At 45.2% G+C, this 24,204-nt stretch overlaps 2 protein-coding genes across 7 annotated transcripts in view; one reads left to right on the plus strand and one right to left on the minus strand.

Annotated features, from left to right (window-relative positions):
• Nucleotides 1–16,543, minus strand: part of ZC3H14 (zinc finger CCCH-type containing 14) — a 53,348-nt gene extending 36,805 nt beyond the window's left edge. For 3 of the 5 annotated variants that reach the window (XR_012903343.1, XM_075926742.1, XM_075926741.1), the window contains exons 1-6: nt 16,399–16,542; nt 15,436–15,478; nt 11,676–11,790; nt 1,894–1,934; nt 1,312–1,507; nt 501–924 (exon numbers count right to left, since the gene is read on the minus strand). Coding sequence is in view for 4 of the 5 variants with exons in the window: in XM_075926742.1 (XP_075782857.1) it covers nt 501–924; nt 1,312–1,507; nt 1,894–1,934; nt 11,676–11,790; nt 15,436–15,478; nt 16,399–16,434 (855 nt within the window). In the remaining variant the exon portion in view is untranslated. The other 2 variants (XM_075926743.1, XM_014577829.3) reach the window with 2 other exon arrangements.
• Nucleotides 16,544–21,918: 5,375 nt separating this feature from the next.
• Nucleotides 21,919–24,204, plus strand: part of PTPN21 (protein tyrosine phosphatase non-receptor type 21) — a 71,102-nt gene continuing 68,816 nt past the window's right edge. For both annotated transcript variants that reach the window (XM_075926744.1, XM_075926745.1), the window contains exon 1: nt 21,919–22,340. The gene's annotated coding sequence lies outside the window, so the exon portion shown is untranslated. The remainder of the gene's footprint in view (nt 22,341–24,204) is intronic.

Consider the following 24,204-nt stretch of genomic DNA (forward strand, 5'->3'; position numbering starts at 1 on the left):
ATATGACAGGTGTATAAAATCATGACTGGTGTGAATAAGGAAAAGTTATATACTTATTCCCTTAATATAAGAATGAGGGGGTCACCAAATGAAATTAATAGGCAACAGGTTTAAAAACAAACAAAAGGAAGTTCTTCTTCATTCACTGCATAGTCAACCACTGGAACTCCTTGCCAGAGGATGTGGTGAAGGCTAGGACTTCAACAGGGTTCAAAAAGAGCTAGATAGATTCATGGAGGTCAGGTCTATCAATGGCTATTAGCCAGGATGAGTAGGAATGGTGTCTCTAGCCTCTGTTTGTCTGGAAATAGGTGACAAGGGAGGGATCGTGGGGATTACTGGTTGTGTTCCCTCCCTCTGGGGCATCTGGTATTGGCCACTGTCAGCAGACAGGACACTGGGCCAGATGGACTGTTGGTTTAACCTAGTATGGCCATTCTTATGTTTGGCTTTGTTGATGATGTGCCAAATACAGACATAGTTTATATCTGCATACTAACCTCGCTGTTGATTTTATCAGCGCTCAGTTTGGAAGCAGGCCTGTAACTCTCTGCTAAACTGCTAAATGCTTCTGGATCACATATCTGGATTGTTTCCAAAGCCCTGCAGCTTTCCATGTCTAACTGTCTACCACTCTGTAGGCTCCCTTGCTGCGGCAATCTTTGTAAGTATATTTGGCTGTCCATGCTTCTGATAGCTGGTGGTCTATAGATTTCAGCAGTAGGACGGGGAGGTCCATATGTTACAGTCACAACAGCTTTCTTCCGAGACAACAATGGATTCTCCTGCACAAAATTTAGGTCTTCATCAATGAGATCATCTGGTTCAGGTTTAATGTCAATCACAGCTTCTGAAGGTGACAACTCCTTTAGAGGCTTAACTGTTGACATTAAGTGGGATGCAGCTCCATCTTCACAAGATTGCCTGTTGAAAGAAGAGGTTACAAAGTCTTAACTAATTGCCAGATAAAAATTCCTGAAATATAAATGTCAGAAGAACAGTTTAAATATAAGCATAAATAAAAACAAGATTTTACTCTTTTAAAAAATCTGGCACACTCAACATCTACTTTTAGTTTAGTTAAGATAGGCACATTTATGGCATAAAGAAGTACAAGATAAACTTTCAAGGTGTAATATTTATTTTATGCAACACACAGTAGCAAACCTTTTCTGCTTCAGGCTGAAAAAGCTTCAATTCCCCTGTTCTGGTCTCATCAGCTTGTTATTCCCTACTGCTCTTCAAAGCAACAATCCCAGTGATGTATTCCTTGAAATCTGAGTCCTTCCAATAAGCAGGCAGAAGCCTTACCGGGCAGCAGCAGCTCTCTGCTCCAGTGTACTGGTTGAAACTCTGAAGTCATTTCTTTCAGCCCGAGTGCTAGAGACTGCAAGAGGTGGTAGGATTTCCTCACGCCGTCTCTCATCACTCCCACGTGAACTGCTTTTGCTGGAAGGCAGGCTGCTCTCAAAGATGTTAGAGTCTGAAGATTTTAGACTAGTAGGTTCTGTAAAAACAGGTGCACTTCATCCTTACATCAAAGTTCAGTGACTTAGCTTATGTAAATCAATTATACAGCAAGTGCAGCCTTAAAGCCACAAGCAAATGAGCAATTAGTCTCTACAGGAATCCTCACAAGCAAACACACTACACTGTAGACTCAAAAGGCAGCAAGACCCACTTAAAAAGGTCATGTTTACTTCATCCCAAAATAAACATACAAGAAACTTCTTAACACCCCAGAGCCACAAAAAACACATACATTAAATATTAATTATACAGCCAATTAGGAACTTTTTTTAAAAACTGGCAAAAATCTATCCATAAGTATAAGAAAATTCTATACTGATATCTAATTCCAAACCTAATATATTGCTTTCTTGGACTACTTACCAGTAGTTACAGATCGAAGTTTATCTAACACACCATGTAGCCTAAAAAGGAGGGTGGGGAGAAGAAAGGTGTAGGAAAAAAAAGAGATGAGTAATTTAAACTCTTTCAGAACAGAAGCCTTTCAAAAGTCAGCCAAGGTTTATAAGGTTTTTTTTTTCATACTAGCAGGCCTCTCATTTGAGTGAATTTCTTTCCACTTAAACAATCATCCCTTTGTACACCCAAACCCTCAATCAATCAAGATTTGCACACTTCCAGCCTCAACCAGTTTTGTATACACAGTATATAAACTTTCCCTTCTAATGTGAACAGCATCTAAGTCATTTTGAAAATAAAACACTCTCCTCTGTGCACTTGACAGATGCAGGATCCATTTCTCTAGCATGTTACAGTCATACACAATGTTTTTAAAGAGACAGCAGTCAAGAAACACTGCCAAAAAAATTCAGCTAGATTCAAAGATTTCTAATTAAAAATGTATAAGGAACACCAACAAAGGAAATTACAATGGAATAAAACAACCCTGTGTAAAATTTCACACTGACTGAACGCCTACCTTCAGAGAAAAACAGAAATGCAGGCCCCATTTTAAAATTCAACATACCTACTGAGTTGTAATCATATTAAAATGTGATTATCTGGCTATTCATATAGTCAATACAATTTATACTGACTATATGATTAGTTGATAAGCGCTGCAGAGCAGAACCATAGTGGAGGTAGCTCCAGGAGCCAGCTCCAGAGACACCCGCACTACTAGACCGCATTTTAAATGCAGAAGAGCCCAATGACTCTTACTACATTTAAAATGCAGAGGCGCAGCTATCAGTGCGAGCCGGGACAGCTTGGTCCCAGCTTGTGCTGAGTCCAGCATCCCTTGTTCGCAGCAGCCAGGAGATGGTGCTGGGTGGAACAGTGCTGCTCATAGAGGCAGCAAGGCGGAAGGGGGGAGGGGGGGAAAAGGCAGCACCACTCACCAGGTGCTCCCTGTGGCACTTCTACTTTTGAAATCTACAAGAGCCCTCGATTCAAAAGCAGAAGTGCCTCCAGTGGGAACCAGCGCCAGTGGGTACTGAGGCAGTTCCCACTCACAACATTTTCCTGCTGTGCCTCTGCCTCCCGTTTCCCGTGGAGACGATGCTGGGGGGGAACTGGCTTGAAGTCGGTTCCCCCCAGCACTGGCTCGTGCTCCTCCCACTCTTGCTGCCTCTCTCTGACAGAGGCATCAATATGGGGGGGAAACAACTACTCAAGTGGCAGCTCAGCTATCCGATAAGCATTTGCTTATCGGGCAGTCGACTAGTCACTAATATCCCTACTCAGTTGCAACCAGACATTTTCATAATTTACACTGAAAGTCTCAAAGAAGTTCAAGAGAGTCATGAGCCAACATTTCATTGAAATATAAGGTGAAAAAAGACTGAGTAATACATTTGCAGTAAGAAAGCCCGTGTGAGCCCTCTTGTGTGAATTCTCACTAAAACGCACCACAAAGTATAGTCAGCTGGCCTCTGCTGATGTCGATATCATGGATCAGTTTTCACACACTTGAAATAAGGAAAGGTGTGATCTGACATTCAAGGTGCGACTCCACTTAAAATGCCAACATGCATTTTAGCAGTGCGGCCTAAGCCAACAGGACCAATTTTCCTATCAGTGTAGGTAATCCACCTCCCTGGGAAATGAGAGCTATGTCAATTGGAGAATTTTGCCATTTACCTTAGTCAAACTCAGTCATTTAGGTTGATTTAATTATGCCGCTTTGAGGGGTTGTTTTTTCACAACCCTGACAGGTGCAGTGAAACCAAACTCATATAATTAATTTTGTATACATATTTATGTTGTGCTTTAAAAAAATTTGTAAGCCACCTGGAATATTTTATATAGTGATGCGGGGTAAAAATATTTAAATAAATAAATACATTTTCTAGTGTAGACCAGGCCTTAGCCCTGGTCAGAAAAGGGGCTGACAAAACTGAGCCACAGCTCTATCATATCAATGCTGTGATTTTTTTTGTTTAATTCCAGAATAAAAATGATACATTAGAAGGGCTTCTCTGGGAATGCCCCGCAAAGAACTGGTATTAAAATCTAAGGTAAATCTATTTTAAATTCTTTTTAGCCTTCCTAATTATATTTTTCACTTTACTTGCCAGAGTTTACACTCCTGGTATTAAAATCTAAGGGAAATCTATTTTGGTGAGAACAGCATTAGGCTGAAAAGCATAAGAACATTGTTTAAAATTTTAGTTTTCCTGGATTTACCATTTTAATTGTTTCCATCATATTTGTAGATTGTTATCATCACATACATTTAGTCTTCATCTTTTCCATTATTTTTCACAATATATTTCAATATTTGATAAAATATTTTATGTGAAGTAAATTTAAATTCACAAACAGATCCAGACACCTGAGTTGCTACATTAAGTTACAGTACAGGCAGTCCCCGGGTTACGTACAAGATAGGGACTGTAGGTTTGTTCTTAAGTTGAATCTGTCTGTAAGTCGGAACTGGCATCCAGATTCAGCCGCTGCTGAAACTGACCGCCAGTTCTGACATACAGAATCAACTTAAGAACCCCAAGCGTCCCCAAGTCAGCTGCTGCTGAAACTGATCAGCAGCTGATTCCAGGAAGCCCGGGGCAGCGGCTAACTTGGGGACACCTGGGGTAGAGCAGCTCGGGTGCTGCTGGGTTGGTCCAGTAGCGCGGCCGCTCCTCGGCGCTACTGGACCAACCCAGCAGCACCCTAGCTGCTCTGCCCCAGGCGTCCTGATTCAGCCACTGCTGAAACTGATCAGCAGCGGCTGAATCAGGACTCCTGGGGCTGAGCAGCTGGGGTGCTGCCGGGTTGGTCCAGTAGCGCCAAGGAGCGGTGCTGCAGGACCAACTGGCAGCGCCCCACCTGCTCTACCACAGGCCCCGGGCTTTGCTCCCCATCTCCCTGGTCTGCTGGGGGGGGCACTAGCTGCGTCCCCCCCCAGCAGACCAGGGAGACGGGGAGCAAAGCGGCGGAGGACCCGGGGCCGGACCGCGGCCGCTTCCAGATCAGCTGGAAGCGCCGCAGCTTGGGCAGGGTCCTGCGCGGCTTTGCTCAGCGTCTCCCTGGTCTGCAGACCAGGGAGACACTGAGCAAAGCCGCGCAGGACCCGGCCCGACCCGCGGTGCTTCCAGCTGATCTGGAAGCGGCCGTGGGTCCGGCCCCGGGTCCTCCACCGCTTTGCTCCCCGTCTCCCTGGTCTGCTGGCTCCCGAAGCAGACCAGGGAGACGGGGAGCAGCTTTTCTCGCCCCGGAGGAGGCGGGCGGCGGGACCAGGCGTCCCGCCGCTCGAGTCCTCCGGGGCGAGAAAATCCCCATTCGTAACTGCGGATCCGACATAAGTCGGATCCGCGTAACTCGGGGACTACCTGTATTCTCGTTTATTTAATAATTTAGAGGGGCACTGTCAAAATTGGCAATACATCTAAAAATTCATCTATCTTGATATGCTCTCCTCCACTGAAGAATTATTCCTTACTTTCTCTTTATAGCTCAATTTCTCTCTCACCTCATTCCTGATCTTGAGTAAATGTTTTAATTTATTCACCTTTAAGGTATTAAAATATTCTCTGTTATATTTAATAATACATTCTGGAATACTGTCTAGCTAAAAGATCCTAGGAAGAATAAGTTCCAGACCTGAAACTTTAACCTTCACATTTGACAGCAAGACACACAGATGAGTGACTAATAAAATGACAAAAAAAAAACCACAAACCACACACTCAAAACCAAACAGTTCAGGTATTCCAAAATAGAGAATAACTAAGCGTGTACAGATGTGTATAGTTTTCAAATATACAATATATTCCATACTTTTTTCTTCTGTTTTTGACTAGGCACAGAGGAAATATGTAACCATTAAGAGGGAGAGGGCACAATTTAAAAGATTAGGGGCACACTAACTGCCTCCCTGCATTGCCTCAGGGTACAGGAACCTTTAAGTTACAGCTCCCTGAGCCAGAGCAGCCAATCCCCCAGCTCCTGATGGGCTGGAATTGCATAATTGGGGATCACATGCATTTGGGACAGCACCAGTTCCAGAAAAGAGAGGCAGGGATGGACTCACAGCAACAAAGTTTCTCCACTGAGCTCCCAGCACAGGGAGAGGTGCAGGTAATGTGCCTATCTTGGGCTGAGCACAGTGACCCTGCTCCTGACTCCTTTCCCAGAGATGTTGTGCCTGACTCTAGGTGCCACACTCTCCCCTCCCAGCAACCTAATCTGTCCTGTGGCCCCCTACTACCATCTCTTCAGCTGGGCTCTCACAGGTAGCCACTGCACTACATGGAGACAGAAACCCGGAGTGGCCACCCTCTCAGAGGAGAAGCAGCAGCAGCATCCTTCCACCTGCTCCAGGCTAAGTAAGCTGGAAATGTGCTAGAGAGGGGTGAGGGAGGGTATAGCATGAGAAGGACAGAGCTCCCCTTTCCTCAGCAAACCAAGCACAGCAACCCCTGCAAAGGCAGCTTGGAGTTCACAAAAACCTGGATGGGACATGTACTCCCACACAAACCTCCCCATGCCTGATCTCTGCAGCTGCCTAAAATAAAAGCAACACATGACAGCAATCTCAGAATATGTCCTGTAAAGTGACACTGTCACAAATCTAGCCAATTAAGAATTATAAACTAGTTCCAGGTACTACACCTGCCTTTCATTTCCTCCTGTAAATTCTTGTGGTTTTAAAATCACATTTTCCTTATCTTTTAAAATGTTTTTCTCTTGCCCTATTGCTGGGGGATATCACCCATAGCAGTGGTTCTCAACTGCCAGTCTGTGGACTGGTGCCGGGCCGTGAACCGCTGGTTGCTGGGTCATGGCACACCGCAAGGCCATGCCCATTGCAAATCGTTGGCTAGGAGGAGCTGAGACACCTGAGAAATACTCCTAGGACTTCAATAAGAACTTTGAGTGGGGCTTCCTAAGCTGCCCGCGCTCTCCCATGAGCAGCCACTCACACCCTATAGCAGGGGTGTCCAAACTTTTTTCAAAGAGGGCCAGATTTGATGAAGTGAACATGCGTGAGGGCCGACCATTTTGCCTGACATTCTTTGAACCATTAAAATTAAATGCAAATTAACTATGTTATGCAAAGTTTATTGCAAACGGCATACTTTTCATTTTGTCACATGGATGACAAATCTAAACAAGTGTTAAATCACTCTGCCTTTCATATCTGAAGGCCAGATGAAAAAAAAATCCAGGAAGCTGAAATATATGTCAGGAACACTGTAAAGTACATTACATATTATCAACTTTTAAGTTAAAAAAATATGAACAGGAACATAACACCAACTATACATGTTGTGTCCAAATATATTTATAACTGATTTAGACCAACTGACATTAACTGAGATTTTACAATGTATTCATCTCAATTGAAAAAAAACTTGCCTACACTAATGTGAAGGGTGAAACTGAGATCTGGACTGCAGCACATAGGCTAGGTCTGGTTCAAAGGCAGTGGTTTTGATGCGCAAAATGTCACGCAGGTGAGAGTCACTTAGTCTTGTCCTCACGTGGTTCTTGTTAAAGTTCATAGCAGAGAACATCTTCTCACACATATATGTTGAGCCAAACAAGCTCAGCATTTTCTTAGCCAATGTTTGAATCTCTTGAAACCGGCTCTTATCCAGTTGGCGATAAAAGTTCACAAGAGAGAGCTGTTGGTGACGACTGCGTAACTCGCTGTCACAATGCAGCTCAATGAGCTCGAGCTGCAGCTGATCTGGAGCATCATCGGGGTCAACAGAGAATGGAGAGGAGAAAAGGCTCATCTCCTTTTCAATAGCTGCAAAATCCTGAAAGCGCCGTTTAAACTCCCCAGCCAGAGATGCGATGTCTGCTGCATACCTGCTCGTTTGCGCACTGATATTGTCCTGTGGAAAACTGTTCATTATTTCCTGCAACGCTGAAAAATGTATGGTATTGGGCTGTGTTTGTGACAACTGCCTTATGAAAAGTTGCAGCTTTGTCCCAAAGGCTTTGAGGTGTGAATAAAGCTGGTTCACCGCTGCATCTTTCCCCTGAAGACTCGTGTTCAGTACATTCAGATGCTTTGTTATGTCAACTAGAAACCCCAAATCAGCCAGCCAAATAGGATCAGATAGTTCTCGCATTGGTTGTCCCTTTGTTTCCAAGAATTCTCCGATTTCCTTTCTGAGAGAGTAGAAACGCTGCAGTGCAGACCCCCGACTGAGCCATCTTACATCGTTGTGATATAAAACATCTTCGTATTCAGCCTGGATGTCCAGTAGAAACTGTTTAAACTGGCGGTGGCACAGGGCTTTAGAGCGAATAAAATTAATAGTCTTTAGCACCGGTTTCATAAGATGATCATATTTGAGATGTTTAGCACAGAGAACTTGTTGATGAATGATACAATGGAGTTTAATAGCTTTGCCTCCTTCTTCGATCACCTTGTTACAGATTAGGGTTGATAATCCACTTCGTTCACCAACCATGGCAGGTGCCCCATCAGTAATAATCCCAGTAACTTTGTTCCAAGGCAGTTTCATGTCATCTATGGCGGAACTAACAGAAACAAATAAATCTTTTCTCTTGTTTGGTCCATAAGGCTCTGGAGGTCAAGTAGCTCTTCAGTCACATTCATTTCATCGTCCACCCCTCTCATAAAAATCAGCAACTGAGCTGTGTCAGATAGGTCCGTGCTTTCATCACAGGCTATTGAAAAGAAGTCAAAATCCACTCCTTTGGATGTCAATTGTCTCTTAATATCTGATGAAATCTCTTCAATTCTCCGTGCTACAGTGTTACGAGCCAGGCAAATGTTGGAAAACTCTTGCTTCTTCTCGGGACAGATATTCTCAACCATTTTCATAACGCATTCTTTGATAAAGTCACCCTCAGCAAAAGATTTGCAATTTTTAGCAATTAACGTTGCCACCTCATAGCTCGCCCTTGTGGCATTTTCATTTGACTCACGGGCTCTTATGAAAAATTTCTGTTGTGACATTAAAACAGCTTCAAGTTGCTTCAACTTTTCACTGCGGTCGTGCCCTGTAAGCTTGTCGTATGTGCTATGTCTCGACTGGTAGTGTCTCTTGACATTAAATTCCTTATAAACAGCCACAGTCTCTTGGCATATCAGACAAACACAGTGATTCTGTATTTCAGTGAAGAAATATTCCACTTTCCACCTGTCCTGGAAGCGGCGGCCCTCACTGTCAACTTTCCTTCTCTTATTTACAGTCGCCATTTTTTTAAATTGACCAGAAGGGGAAGGGATCATGTGAGCGCAGTGCCAGAGGTTTAATACACTGCCCAAGTAATACACTGCACTAATACACTGCCCAACAAGAATTCTCTTGCCTTTGTGGCTGTTTGTGGCGAAGTGTCTAATGATGACCTCCGGCGTGTTCGCAGCTCCACGTGCCTGAGCCCGCCAGAAAGCTGACAGTGCGCTGGGCCAATCACAGATACTGAGATTGAGCAGCTGCGGAGTCCGTCCCTGATCTCAGCAGCTGTGGAGTCCGTCCCTGCACTCTCAGCCCCAAGGTAGAGGGCCTGCAGGGTCAGAGGCGGGCGGAGAGCGCAGGGCACGCTGGCCTCACGGCGGCCCGGGGGCAGGGCGAACCCGCAGCCAAGCGGGAGAGCGGGGCTGTGGACATGCCCTACAGGGCAGACTTTAGGACCGCAGCAGCCGCCATGGACGGTGGCGGCGCGGCTGGAAGCGGCACCAGTTCAGAGGAGCGCCGGGGAGCCAGGAGAGGGGGAGGAAGTGGGGGCTGTCCCCGCACTCTCAGCCCCAAAGCGGAGTGCAGGGGCAGGGTCTGGGACCGCAGCGGCGGCGGCCCGAAGCGGCGCGCTGCGCGCGCCAGTTGAAAAAAGCACCGGGGAGCCAGGAGAAGCGGGGGGCCGTATTAAATCCGACAGCGGGCCACATTTGGCCCGCGGGCCGGACTTTGGACATGCCTGCTCTATAGGCACAAAGTGTTCTACTGCCCCACCCCCTGCAAGGAGCATAGGCTGGCTTGCCTCGCATCACTATTCAATGCAGGAAGCCCCCAATCTCCCTCTCCACCTATCAGAATGCAGGGACTGGAAGTCCTCTCTTGACTGGGTCTGTTCATCTCAGACACGGAAATCAATACGTTCCCAGTTTAAAACAGCCTTCTGCTGTAGGCTTCTATTGCGCCGTCTGCTTCATGTAGCACCATGTCCCACCCGGGTGTCCTGGTCTGTGAGATCGGCTTCCGCGAATGATATGCCCTCACTCACCTTGTCTCTAATAGCCTGTGACCAACACAAGTAAAACAATGCATACCTATAATGCCTACACAGTATCAACATCTCAAACTGAAGCTGTTTAAATCTGCATGAAAAGGAAGTTAACTAAATATAATTACCTTAACCAGATTCAACTGCGTGGCGTGATATTCACTAGTTCTTATAGAATTTTGCAGTAATAATAATTATTATCTTATAGAATTTTCTGAGATTCATAGGTTTGAAACTCATTTTGCTAACCCATATGTCCCAGCTGACCCCTCATTTATTTTTAACATTTCAGAAACATACGGGTCAATTAGAAAAAATGGATAAAAGGAGAACACTAGTCATTCAATTTCCAACTGCGCTGCTCAGGTCCTTAACGTGAAGAAAAATAAAAATGAACTATTTAAATCATTGCTCTAGGGTGGAACTGGGAACAAAGGGTTCAGTATGCAAGCGGTCATGTAGAATGTGAACTACCGCAGCCCTCTCAGTGAAGAAGTTTGAGGCCAGGTGAGAAGTGCCCCTTCATGGCTGCTGCAGTTCCAGAGGGCACAGCAGGAGGAAAGGGTGCCTGTTCACAGACAGACGCATAGAGGGTACGTCTACACAGGAACATTATTTTGAAATAACTAGTGTTATTTTGAAATAACTTAGTCCACGTCTACACAGCAGGCAGTTATTTTGAAATAATGCTGAAATACTGTCATGCTGGACGATTTCTTACTCTAACTCCTGTAACCCTCATTGTACATGGAGTAAAGAAGTTGGAGGAAGAGTGCTCTATTTCAAAATAAGTGCTATATAGATGCTCCCAATTTCAAAATAAGTTATTTTGAAACAAGGTACACAATTGATGTAGCTCAATTTGTATATCTTATTTCGAGTTAAGCCCTGCTGTATAGACGCACCCATACAGACAAACACTCTCAAATATATGGTAGATAGCTGTCCTTTTCTTGAACCTTGCCCTCTGCTGCCCCAAAAAGGTTAGAGATGGCCAGGTCCTCATCTCTGGTCCCTTGTGGTCATTCTACAATTTAACTATAGCAGAGCCCTCCCTTTCCATTTTATGGGAAATAATCTCATTCCAGGCATATCCTATTTCTCTTGCCAAATCAAACCCTTACCTTGCTTTAAGTTAGGACAAGAGGAAGCTGCATACTAAATTTGATTATCCTAATTCTTACCATTTAGGAGGAGCTCTTGAATAAACAGAAGGACAGACAGGTACACACAGATAGACAAACTCTGTCAAACATATAGTATGCATTTTAGTGTTACCACTGCCTCAATCTTGGAAACCTACAGGTAATAATTTTAAAAATTATCAATTGCTATATTACATCGCTTCATAAACAAGAAAAAGTTAATTGATTAAATGTTACTTGCATAATGATAAAATGTGTAATTTCTTATATTCTCACATCCCATTTACAGAAAGCAGTTATGAAATTACTGTAAGAAATAAGGTTAATGTAAAAAGTAGCTCACAAACATACCATACAGTAAACCTGACAGTGTTGTTCCCCAAAAAAAGGGAAAGATCCTCTGTCATCTGCTCCTGACTCTTCTTGTTGGCCATCATGACCATAATATAATCAGGAAGCTCTTCATCTAATTGGAAGGAGAAAAAGTTACAAAAAAAGTTTCTCTGCAATAGCCTTATTTTCTTTCAGTGCTCCTTTTGCATCTCAATTGTTCAATGGCACTACAGGTCGTCAGCAGGCTTCCTGCTTCTGATCTGTTTGAGGATCCTTTTTTAGTTGGCTAGCTGTCTTTAAATTCTTTTTAGCCCTCCTAATAATATTTTTTTTACTTTACTTGCCAGAGTTTACACTCCTCTCAATTTTCCTCAATAGGATTTAACTTCAATTTTTTTTAAATGAATTTTTGCCTCTCCTTCTTTTTACTTTGTTGTATAGGCTCTGTGTCCCTTTTTTAGCCTTCTTATTATATTTTTTAACTTGGGTATGCATTTAATATGAGCCTCTATTATGGTGCCTTTAGAAAGTTTTCATTAAGCTTGCAGGGATTTCATTTTTGGCACTGTACCTTTTAATTTCTGTTTAATAACTTCCTCATTTGCAGTAATTAAGATCAGGGATCAGTAGAATACTAATAACAACTTGGCATGAGAGAAAAGAAATAACTGATTTGAGAGATGTTGTTGAAAAAGAAGCTGTATAATTGAGAAAACCAGGGAACCAAAAGGTACAGTGGAAGGAAAGTGAGGAATCAAAGCAGACAACCAGGCTGTGTCTACACTGCACCCCTTTTCCGGAAAAGGGATGCAGATTAGACACTTCGGAATTGCAAATCCGCGGGGGATTTAAATATCCCCCGCGGCATTTGCATTTACATGGCTGCCGCTTTTTTCCGGCTTGGGGATAAGCTGGAGAAAAGTGCCAGTCAAGACGCGATTCTCCGGAAAATAAGCCCTTTTCTGGAGGATTTCTTATTCCTACTTTTATCCCCAAGCCGGAAAAAAGCGGCAGCCATGTAAATGCAAATGCCGCAGGGGATATTTAAATCCCCCACGGATTTGCAATTCCAAAGTGTCTAATCTGCATCCCTTTTCCAGAAAAGGGGTGCAGTGTAGACACAGCCCCAGACTGTATGGTTGAATGATCAAATATGCAGTGAGGTTGACAAACAAATTAAAGAGAAGACTTGCAAGGACAAATGATGAGCTCATTCCCTTCAGACATGATGAGTTGAGAAGATGATGGGGCATTCTTTCATAACCACTTTGGGTAAATCAGTTAATGTTTAAATAGGTATCAGGATTAATTCTGGATTCAGCTGCCACCTTTGTACTTGATCAACCAATGACGTGTGATTCCTACACCCATGTAGTCCATCCATTGACTTCAACTATGCTCCAGGGTAAGTGCCAGAGTTTGCAAGTACAATCCAAATACAGGATTGAAGCCTCTCCCAGAATTGCATGATAATAAATTTGGGACAGGGATTGGGGGAATAGAATTTCCAGGCCCCGAGGCAAGATGGGGGAGGCCCTGGCTCCATGATACCAGAAAGGGAGGAGCCTTGGGTAGGGTAGAGGCTAGCCTTCCTCGACCAACACTTCAGCACTGCCCAGCACTCCAGTAGCGATTTAAAGGGCCACTGCCACAGTAGCAAAGACGGGACCCCAGGCTCTTTTGAATCCCTGGGCCCTGAGGCAACTACCTCCTTTGCCCTCTTGGTCAGCAGGCCTGATCAAATTGTGAACTACTGTTGCACTAAAACAAACATCTAAAGCAGGGGTTCCCAAACTTTTTGACATGGGGACCAGTAAATCCATTCACGAACTTTTGAAGGACCGGTAATGTTCATTTGCATATTTGCATATTCGTTAATCAAATGATGAATATTCAAATAAGTTGTTTCTGGTCCTCCCAAAACCCCCCGTGCCAGCTTTAGCAAAGCTTTTGATATGGCCACCCACAATATTCTTGCCAGCAAGTTAAGGAATATGGATTGGATAAATGGACTGTATGACAGACAGAAAGCTGGTTAGACCAGGGTTTCCCAAACATTTTACTTTAGTTGGAACTCTTTTTTTTTTCAATACTGCTTTTTGCAGCCCCAAAATATAAACACATAAAAAACAAACTGAGAAAATATCAGACATATAACATGTCTGGTATTTTCTCCTTAGGTAAGTTCTATTATTACTAGATGTATCTGTTTGTAGTTTCGAACTGCCTGGCTGGTAAATGTGCTCAGGCTGCATGAGTATGTCTACCAGCCAGAGAGTTCGCAACTACTTGAGGGGGGAGGGAGGTGTGTGGGGGGGGGGGGGGACGACAATAGAATCCCCAGGCTGGACTAACTCATGCTTTGTGCTTTGCAGAGGGGAGGGGGGGGAAGGAATGGGGGCAGTGCCCCAAGATCTACATATGGCCGGGTCAGTCCCACACCCCGCAGGCCGATTCATTCCTCCCCTCTGCACCTCTGGCCAGCACCACTTCCCCAAACCCCCTACCGGGCAACCAGTTCTCCCCCACTTCTCCTCCCAATCTCCCTTGGCCAGCCCTCCTTCCGGTGGCCGCTTCTCTTCCCCCCTCCCCTCAATCTTCCTCCGACAGCTCCCTGCTCCCAGCCTTGCATTCCCCGGCAGCCGTGCTTCCACTGGCCTCCCAGTCTCCCCAGCCTGCCCCGATTCCCCCGGCCAGGGCTGCTTCCAGTGGCCAGCTCTCCCCTCCTCCTAACCCCAGAATCCCCTGGCACCTGCAGCTTCCCTTAGCCCTGCACCCTCCTGGTGCCTCCCCCTCCCCTTACTGCCTCTGCCCCCTTTGCCCTCTTTTTCCCTAATACCTACCCCCTCACCACTCTCTGCCCCATTCCCCTCCTGCCCCTCTGTGCCCTCACACATGACTGACTTCATCCTGGCCTTCCTCATGCCGACCCCTTCTTTCAAGCCTTCTCCCAGCACCACCTCCTCCAGCCCCCAATGCCCTTCCCCTCTCCTCTCCCAGCATCACCCTGTCCCCCCTCCCACTGACACCTCCTCTCCTGCCCTTTCCCTCATTGTCTGCACTTGGCCCCCTGGCATTTGTCTCTCTCTCCTGCACCCTGTCCCTTGGTGCCTTCCCCTCCCACCCCCGCTGCCGCTTCCTTGCCTCCACCCAAGCCCGCTACCGCCGCCTCACCGCCCAAGCCCGTTCCCTATCTTCTGCCTTCCACATTGCGGGGCGGAAGCCGCGCTCAGGCCCCGGAGGCTAAACCAGGAGGCAGCGTGACCACGGCACGTGCTTCCGAAGAGTTTTAAAATCCCGGGCCGTGACATCATGTCACACCTGGGCAACTCCGTACATGGGCAGCAGCAGGCAGTGAGGAGCCGTGCACGGCGGGGACGCTCTGGAGGCGGGGTGGGAGGATGCGCGGGGGGGAAGGGGGGGCTTGTGCCTGCTCCAGGCAGAGCCGGGGGAGAGACCAGCTCCACATATTGGTGGAGCAGGGCCCCCGGCTCTGTAACTCACCGGCTCTTCCGGGTTCAGGGGCGCAGGGCCCGAATTGGCCTAAGGCCGGCCCTGCCGGCAGCCACCAGCTATGCTGAGGCCCGGTATTTTTTTCCTGCGGCCCATAGTTTGGGAAACGCTGATCTAAAGTCAAGTGCAGTATTTGACCACCACTCATTGTCATGGGAGGAAACCCACCTTCTACTCTTGAAGGAGACAGGAACAAGCTAGCAGGTATTTTCCATCTTTAACTACAATAAGCCTAAACACAGCTATTAAACGGAGTAAAACTTACCAACATAAGCCCCAAGCTCCTGCAATTTTCCTTTTATGGCACCCTAAAAAGAAAATAAATTAAGATTATTGCATTTAAATTAAGGAACACAGAATGACTAATCCCAAACAGCTGACAAAATGCTGAATGCTAAAACATGTTTAACACCAGTAATACAGATCTTTTACAGGTGCTGACTTTCCAGAGAGCTTATTTTTCCTCTTTTCCACTATTTGTAATGCAAACTTTTAAATGGCCAGGCAGGATAGGCAGCTCTCCTGATGATATCAATGGTCTCAGAGTCTGTGGTGTCTTTCTTAAAGCCCCAGCTCCTGGAGTCATGAGATTACCTGAAAACTCCCTTTACGTTTTTAAATGCCCAGTCCTTCATTGCTGTAAAGAAACACTGGGAAACGTGAACTCCCGTAATAAAACAGACAATGAAAAGTAACCCCTATTTTAATCTCATGTGTAAACCAATCTCATGACGTGGGGGGGGGGGGGGGGTCCACCTCCTGCTTTCTGAATCCGGGCTGGCGCGTACTGGTGATGGGCTCATGCTGCACAATTCAGACCCAGATCTCCACCTCCCCCAGCGCGATGATGTCTGGGCCCGAGTGCTGGCTCGGCCTATTACCAGGCCGGGTCCGGCTGCGCACCTGGGATGCGGAGGCGGGTCCAGGGGACAAACACGGGGGGGGGGGGGGGGGCGCTAGACGGGGGCCCGGGGTTTGGTCTCTCGCCACCTGGTCTCGCTCCCTCACATTTCCCGGGCACCTGCCCCTGCTCGTCTCCCCGCGGCGCGAGCCCGCCGCGCCGTTTCCAGCTGGGCCCGGGGCTCATTAGCGACACCGGCCTCGGGCCGGCTCCGCGGCTGCAGCGCGGGAGCCTGGGCCCGCGGCTCCTCGGCAACGCGGGGGGTTCTGTGCCCGTCGGGGCAGCCCAGCCGGCCCCGGGGCCTCCCACGGGCCCCTTCCCGCCTACCCGGATCTTGCGGCTGATCTCGGTGCCGATCTCCATGGTCGCCCTGACGGAGGCGTCCCGGGCCGCCGCTAGCACCACAGGCCCGGCCGGCACAGAGCGCGCGGCCTCCGCCCGCTGCGCCCTCTGCCGGGCCGCCAGGAACAGCGCGCGCCGCCCCGGCACTGATGGAGCAAGCGGGCTCCTCACTGTGCCGGGCCCACAACCCTGCGCCTCCGAGCGTCCCCCCCCCCACCCCCCCGCTGCTCCTTCCCAGCCCCCAGGCTCTCTCACACGGGTAACCACTCTTTGCAAAAGGGGTGTGTGTGCAAATAGCCAGTGTCCTTTCCGTTTGAGTCAAGTTGCCTGTTTCCTTCCTTGGTAAATTGGGCGATTTTTAAAAATTAACATACCTCCCCCCCCCCCGAAATATCACACAACTAAGAATGGGATACACAGAGCTACTTAGGCACCTCAGTTTCAGTTTTAGGTTCAACTGTGAGTCTAAAATTCGCACCGAACCCTCCAGGCACTTTCATTTTTTGAGGGTAAAAGTTAGAACCTTGTGTGGATGCAAAATTTATATTTGTGAATATAAAGGGCTCTACCAGGAATTACAGCAGCAAAAGCAGCAGCATGTCTGGCTGCCACTCTCAGAAGCCAGCATCCATTGTGGTCCCACTGTCCCCAGTCCTGCCCACCATAAACAGTTTAACAGATCAGTATATTATGTGTACTTTGGACCATATGTGGAGAGTTCTGTGGGCTCATGGTGCCTGGGCACGAGGAATATTCCTGGCCTGGGGACCAGCTCTACCAAAGTTCCAGGCTGGGTCTCTCCCGCGGACCCATCTCCCACTGCAGGTGATTTTAAAACAACCCAGGGGGCCCCACCGCCATCACCAGCAGTGCAGTTGGGCTAGAGCACCCCAAACTTAAAGCCAGCACCCAGGCCATATCCCGGAGCCAGCATCCAAGGCACCCTCCACCACACAAACTCCTTCCCAGAGTTTTAGGTGGGAGGGGGGTGGAGTTTGTGGGGGGAAGGAAGTCTTGGGTGTGGGCTCTGGGATGGAATCTAGGAGCCTTAGGCAGATGGGAGAGGGGTGGATCTTCTGGGTACCATCAGAATTTCTGAAAACCTGCCACCCCTGCTTTGGACTGCTCAAAAATGTCATAAAACAGAGTGCACATGAGATCTGTTCCTAAAAACTGAAAATAAAACAAATTCAGGTGAAACTGCAAATTCTTAAATTGTATATATCACATGGTAACTTTTAAAAAGTTGTGTTATAGTGTTGCTTAACAGCTCAAGTCATGGGCTAGAACCTCATGGTGCTAGGTGCTATATAAACATGCAGCAATCTCCTCCCACCCATCCCCATTGTCCCTGGGATTTTACAATCTAAAAATAAGATGAAAATAAACTGGTGCAGCACAGCATAAGAACGGCCATGCTGCATCAGACCAACGGTTCACTTAGCCCAGTATCTTGTCTGCAGACAGTGGCCAATACCAGATGCCCCAGAGGGAGGGAACACAACAGGTAATCCTCACTTGATTCCCTCCCCTGTCACCCATTTCTGGTAACAGAATGACTGGCTGGGGACAGGGCATGCTGCCAGTGTAATGACAAAAATGGCTTTTGTGATTACACCCTGAGCAGCATGACCACAATGCACCTAAGCTCCAGCCACTGGGGATCTGTTGGCCGGGCAGCACAGTTACTGCATTTTCAGTTCTCCCCCCCCCCCAAAACTCCAACCACCCTGCCCTGAGTTCCCACACCTGCCGACCCCTTGACTCCTGCACCCCCACATCACCACCTATTGCCCTAAATCCTCCTCTCCCTTAACCCCCAACCCTGAGCTCCCCTACACCTCTGCTAAGACAAAACATCAGATATCTTCAGATGGATAGGAGAGTACAAGGAAATAATGAGATAGCATTGAAATGAAATGAAATGGTCTTAGTATATTTTATACTATTTTTAATAATTGAAACAAAGATTATTTTCATACAAAAAAAACTACAGTTAAAGAACATATGACTATCTTAAATGTAAAAACATTAACATTACAGGGTTGTAATTATCCCATAAAAAAGCTTACAAACCCAGAAGTTAAGGTAAAACTTAAAAGAAATACAAACATATTTAAATATGGAAATAAACAGTAAAGGTATGTAAATAACATTAACTCTGTCCTGTATCAACATGATGCAATAATTTTTGTTTATGGTCCCAGATTATATTAAATTTACTCTAAAGACGTTGAGGACAATTGCAAAAAATTACTTACGGATTCAGTATGGAGCAGAGATGATGTCTGGATAAGGAAGGTCTGAATGCTAAAGGGCATATTGTAAAATTAATTTTATCCCAAACTAATTAGTGGATTACTTGTACATTATCTTTGAATACAGAATGAATTTTCTGATACAATGCTGTAATTCTGGGGAAGATATGCTGTATTCTTCATACATAAATCAAATGATTCACCTCTGTGTTAAGTGCAAAAATCAGTGTTAACTACAAAGCTGTGACTGGAAAACCTCAATAATAATCTCAGAAAATTATGAACTGCACTTTATTGTTTACGAGCTTATTTGTTCCTTGAAAGAGGACCCATCAAACACAGATAAAAGTTTCATCTTCAGAAACATAATGGACACATTTGACTGCACACATTGTAGAACCCGGATAGTGACTGTGTCATTTTAGGACTCTATGGCACTTAACACTCTTTTTAAAACTCAACAAATAAATTAGTGATGCATTTCACATAACTGCCTAGGGGTCTTAAAGAGGTCCCTTAGACAAGATGGGTGTGGTGACAATATATTTTATTGAACCACTTTCTGTTGATGAGAAAGACAAGCTTTTGAGTTACACAGAGCTTTTCTCCAGGTCTGAGAAATTTAATCAGAGTTTTTATCTGTGATACTCTGATTAAGCTTTCCAGAAGAAAAGCACCATGCAAACTAGAAAACTTGTATCTCACACCAAGAGAAGTCTGTCTAATAAAAGATATTATCTCTTTCATTTTATTAATATCCTGGGCCTGATAGGACTACAACACTCCATATTTTAAAAGGCTTTGCAATTTTCTGAAAGCTCCGATTTAACCTTTTTTCATGGAGCATCCTGTATTTGTCAGAAATAATTCCTTTTTGAGTGGCGAAAAACAAAAAGGAAATTTCAGACACACGCTGTTAAGTAGCAAAAGGGAAGAGAATAAGAAAATATATTTGTAAAAGGAGAGAAGATTTTATAAATCCCACAAAGAGTAATTCCCATCCCTGACCCAAACCTTGGAATCATGCATAGACACCAAAACACCAGGAAGGGGGCACAGTGAACTCCTGCATTTAACCACCATGGCCTGCTTAGCCACGATACCCAGCTACATTGCTGGCATTGCTCAAGTTCCAAGGATAGAGAAAGGCAAGCCCCTGAGACGCTCAATGGGGCAACACCAGTTCAGTCTAAGCCAGCAAATGAAGGCACAACCAGTCCCCTGCCTGTGGTAAGCATGGCAGTAAGTAGTGTCAGTCTGTTGACCATCAATTCTAGTACAGCCTAATAGCCATGTTGCTCACTGGAGGGGTGGGAATCCAACCAGGTCAAAGTGTGTACTGGCCTGTGACCTCCCAGGAGATATGGGCCCAGCTCCAGCCCCATTCTGTCGCAGGCCCAAGGACTGAGCGGGGGAGGGAAGGAGCTTCGCTAAGGGTCCCCCTTGCTTGAATTACAGCTGACTACGGAGCCTTCTCCAACTTGATGGAGCCTGCTGTAGTGCACATTAATTCACTACCAGCCCTGCTTCCGTGAGCAGTCAGACTACCTCTGCTAAAGAACTGCGTAAGAGATCCAAGCATGTGCATTAAACAGCAATGAAGCCACAGCTGTCACAAGTGTCCTGAGTGCCTGTCAGACTTGGCTGCAAGAACGAGGGCTGGGGGAGCACAGAGAGCAGTACAGAACATGTGGGGACATGACAGCAGGAGAGGCGTAGAAGCAGAGAGGAATGGGAGGGATGGGTCCCTTATAGGAAACTTAGAGAAATACAGGGCCTGTGAAGAAAGGTGGAAATGTAGGCTGCATGTAGTTCCATGGAGGGGCCCACTAACAAGCTCCATGCACTTGTGCTGAGCTGGGTGCCATCTTAGTGTAAGATGCAAAAATAACACATAGATTAAAAATTAGAGAGCTAACAGAGTTCTCAGAGATGTAAATCCAGTGAAAGCTGGATTTAACAGATAAAATGTAGGAACTCTCAGACACCTGCAGCCAAGGGCAATCACTCCCAATGACAGGGTACTAAATGGGAGCAGGGGGAGAGATTTTTCTCCAAACCTACTAGTGTTGCAATGTATGGATGTATTAAATAACTTTCCCTATGCCCCATAGTTGACTCCATTAAGGAAGAAAAATGGTCTGGGAGGGACCAAATCACAAATGAATTAAGTATAATTGAATGGTTATTGCATGGTATCACTACAGAGTTAAGGTTATTTGGGTGCCTTAGTGTTAATTAGGTGCATTAACATGCTGATATTTCTTTAAAATGAAATTTAAAGTCAGCATATTTTGGAAATCACTGGAATATTCCTGTAATTTTGTACACTTGTTACTGGTATTTACTCCTAACATAAAATCCCTCAGTCTAATTTTTGTCTTGGAATAGACATCTTCCAGTAATCATCATATACAGTATAGACCTCAATAGCATTAAGATGGAGAGGGGCAGAGAAATTGTGTTCAGAATGAAAAAAGGTGATAAAAACCATGTGGGGGGCCTAACACATTGAAGAAATAACTCAAGAAAGTTCCTCATTGTACAAATATTACCTACATTTTGTTGCCACTGATCAGTTATCTGCTGTCCATGGGGACATTCAAGTAAAAATTACCTAGAGTGTGGAGAAGAGTTCAGATTGTATAATTGACATTTTCTGATAATGATTCAACATTCACTTATTTTTTTCCCCTTCTTCTTGGCCCCTTCTTCTTGCTTACCAATGTCACACACAACAAGGAGGGTCATTCCATTACAAAAACCTGAAGAGAGGTCAGAACTCCTTCTCTGTAGAACTCCCCACTGATTCCCACTCAGCGACTGAGATTCAATCCTTAATATTTATATGAGGCTTTTCTTTAGTCCAAGTTTATGAAGCATTTAACTAATTAGTCTTCATTTAGTGCCTGATCTTACTGTTCTTACTGACTGCAAAATTCCTGTTGATCTCTCTTGGAATTTTGTCTGACCAAGGACTGGGAGTTCTATCTCCTAATCAATTTTGTGTTCAGCTCAGTAGTGCTGTTGCTGCAAAGAAGGCATCTGAAATAGGGTTTGTTGTAAACCCCTATTTCTGTAGCGCCCCTGTAGCCAGAGAAGCAGCTGTCCCATTGCTGACATTCTCCCTGCCAGGCATTCCAACTCTCTGAGGTAACAGGCTACAAGCATACGGGTTTCACTTTAATCTGTCAGCGTATCCTTCCGCATGGATAGAGCCAGAGGAACGCCTCCAGCAAGAGAAATTACATGCACAGGGAGAGCGAGCGAGAGAGGACTTGGAATACTGTATTCCAGAAAACTCATGTTGTGGCCAAGCCTCACAGCGCCCTTTCCTGTCTGCAAAGCTGGCTGCTGCGGCAGGTTTATTTGGCTGCAATATTGTTCCCCTCCCCGACTCTTTACCCAGTGGAATGATACCCAGTGGAATGCTATCCAGAGCAAGGGCTTTGAGACAGGAAGTGAGGCGTGTTTTCACTATGAGTGATCTGAGAAGCAGGCGGGTGAGCGGAGGTAGCAGCTGTTTCGTGCAAGGGGCGCACAATACCCCCGTTCCCCAGGAATTTAGATGAGACGGCTTCGGGGGAAGAGCTCTCAGCGGTGCTGATGGGGGTGTCACAGCTCACGATGTGGGCAGGGACACGCGGTGGCTTTGGATCACTGCAGCAGGTAATGGGAAAGGCTCGGGCACTGTTGGAAATAACATGTTCTTCCCCTCTTTGTTCTGTGCGTTCAGGCTACACGGGCTTAGGCATTTCCTTTAAGAGAAATAAAAGCAGTCTGGAGAGGCGAGGTCAGTGTAGCTTTCAGGGCCTTTTCGCTCTGTGTAGAAGAAGTTTGCGATGTGCGCATTTGGCTCTTACTCTTACCGTTAGTCCAGAAGTAAGTAAAACCAGCGGTTGACTGGTAAACATGTAACAAGGCGAGGGAAGTGGTTTTGTTTTAGGCTTCGTTCGCCTCGTATTTATAAAATAAGTTTATACATTTAAATAATTGAAATAGCAGAAACCTAATTTCTCCTCCCTGTGTTGCACTTTTATGTTGCAGACTGTCTGTCATTCCTGTTATGATGAAATGCTTTACAAAGTTAAATGAATTTAAGAGGTCCTTGGTAATTCTGTTTGGTTTGTGGCCAGATTGTGCTAAATTCTTATCTAAACTTTATGTGTCGCATGAATGGATGAATGTAGCAAGTGAAATTCTTTTTTGGCTGATGTATGAAAATTCTAGGCCTACTAAATAAAGACTTGTAATTTCAGGAGAGTTGATTTCATTTGCAAGCATTGGCACCTTAACTCGGTTCTCCCTCTCTTTTTAAAGCATAACAGTATATATACACACACATTTGAAGTAATGCCCAAGACAAATATGAAGCAGATGGTAGAGCAAAATGACAGCTGCTAAATGAAAACAAAACTGGCCAGCAGTTACTTATTGAATGACTGTTGGGCATTATTCCCCAAATCATGTTCTTATTTGTTGGATACAAGTGTATTTTACAATATGTTAGGGGCTATGTATGTGATATGGATTGAAAATTACATACGTGTAATTACTTAATTTCACTATAGCTTTCCTAAGAATAATCTTATAAAGTGAAAATAAGCATGTTTCATATGTAAGCAAAAATTATCAAAAATATAATTCAGATAAAGTGAAAATTAGTTTGTCATCGCCAGGGAAGCATGCAGAGAATACAATATGGCCTTCAGAATGTACCTGGCATGTTCAGAATGTACCTGGAATGTTCCTATTTAACAGAGTAAGAAGTCTTATATAAAATTCACTCCTGTGCATAAATCTAGTTTTATTAAAGAAATAACTAACAGTGAGAATCCAGGGAATCTGACACTTTCATTAAGTAAACGTCATTTGTCAGTCACTTTGGAGCTAGTGCGTTACATAGCACCCAAATAACATCTTCAAAAAAAAATCCTTAGAGTTAAAAAGACTGAAAGTCGCTATTGTTTAATTGTATCCTTTTAAAATGATGTAAAACAGACTTAAAGTTCTGAGAAAAACTGACTAAAAGCTCCATAATTTGTTTTTGGTTTTGGAACTAGAAGAATGAGACGTGCATAATCTATTCAATAACAAGACACAGGAAACCGAGCTTGGTCAGTGATCTACAAGTTTCACTGCAAGGAATAAATCCACTGGGGGATTCTGCCCTCAGCATGCAGAAACGCTGCAAGGTTCTGTCTGTGGAAACTTTCCTGCATAGTTCTTCTATATAATGATACAATGCGGATCAGTGTACAGAGCAAACAGGAAAGCCTGGAAACCCCACATCACCCTAGGCAGGGAAATCTTATTCCATCAATTGTTATTGCATTCTAGTAGTAATTCACTACTTAGAAATTTGTTAGGTATTGCATATGTGTACAGGGAGACAGTCCAGTACAGCTTACCTAATTACTTGCAGTCTTCTGTAAGTATGTTACATATAAGGGCACAACTTGCTCCAAATCATTAGGAGCATTACCATGCAAAAAGGTCTTGGAGGGTTTCCTGATGTGGGGACTGAAGTAGG

This window comes from Pelodiscus sinensis, chromosome 4, assembly GCF_049634645.1.
Source record: "Pelodiscus sinensis isolate JC-2024 chromosome 4, ASM4963464v1, whole genome shotgun sequence".
Classification (NCBI taxonomy): domain Eukaryota; kingdom Metazoa; phylum Chordata; order Testudines; family Trionychidae; genus Pelodiscus; species Pelodiscus sinensis.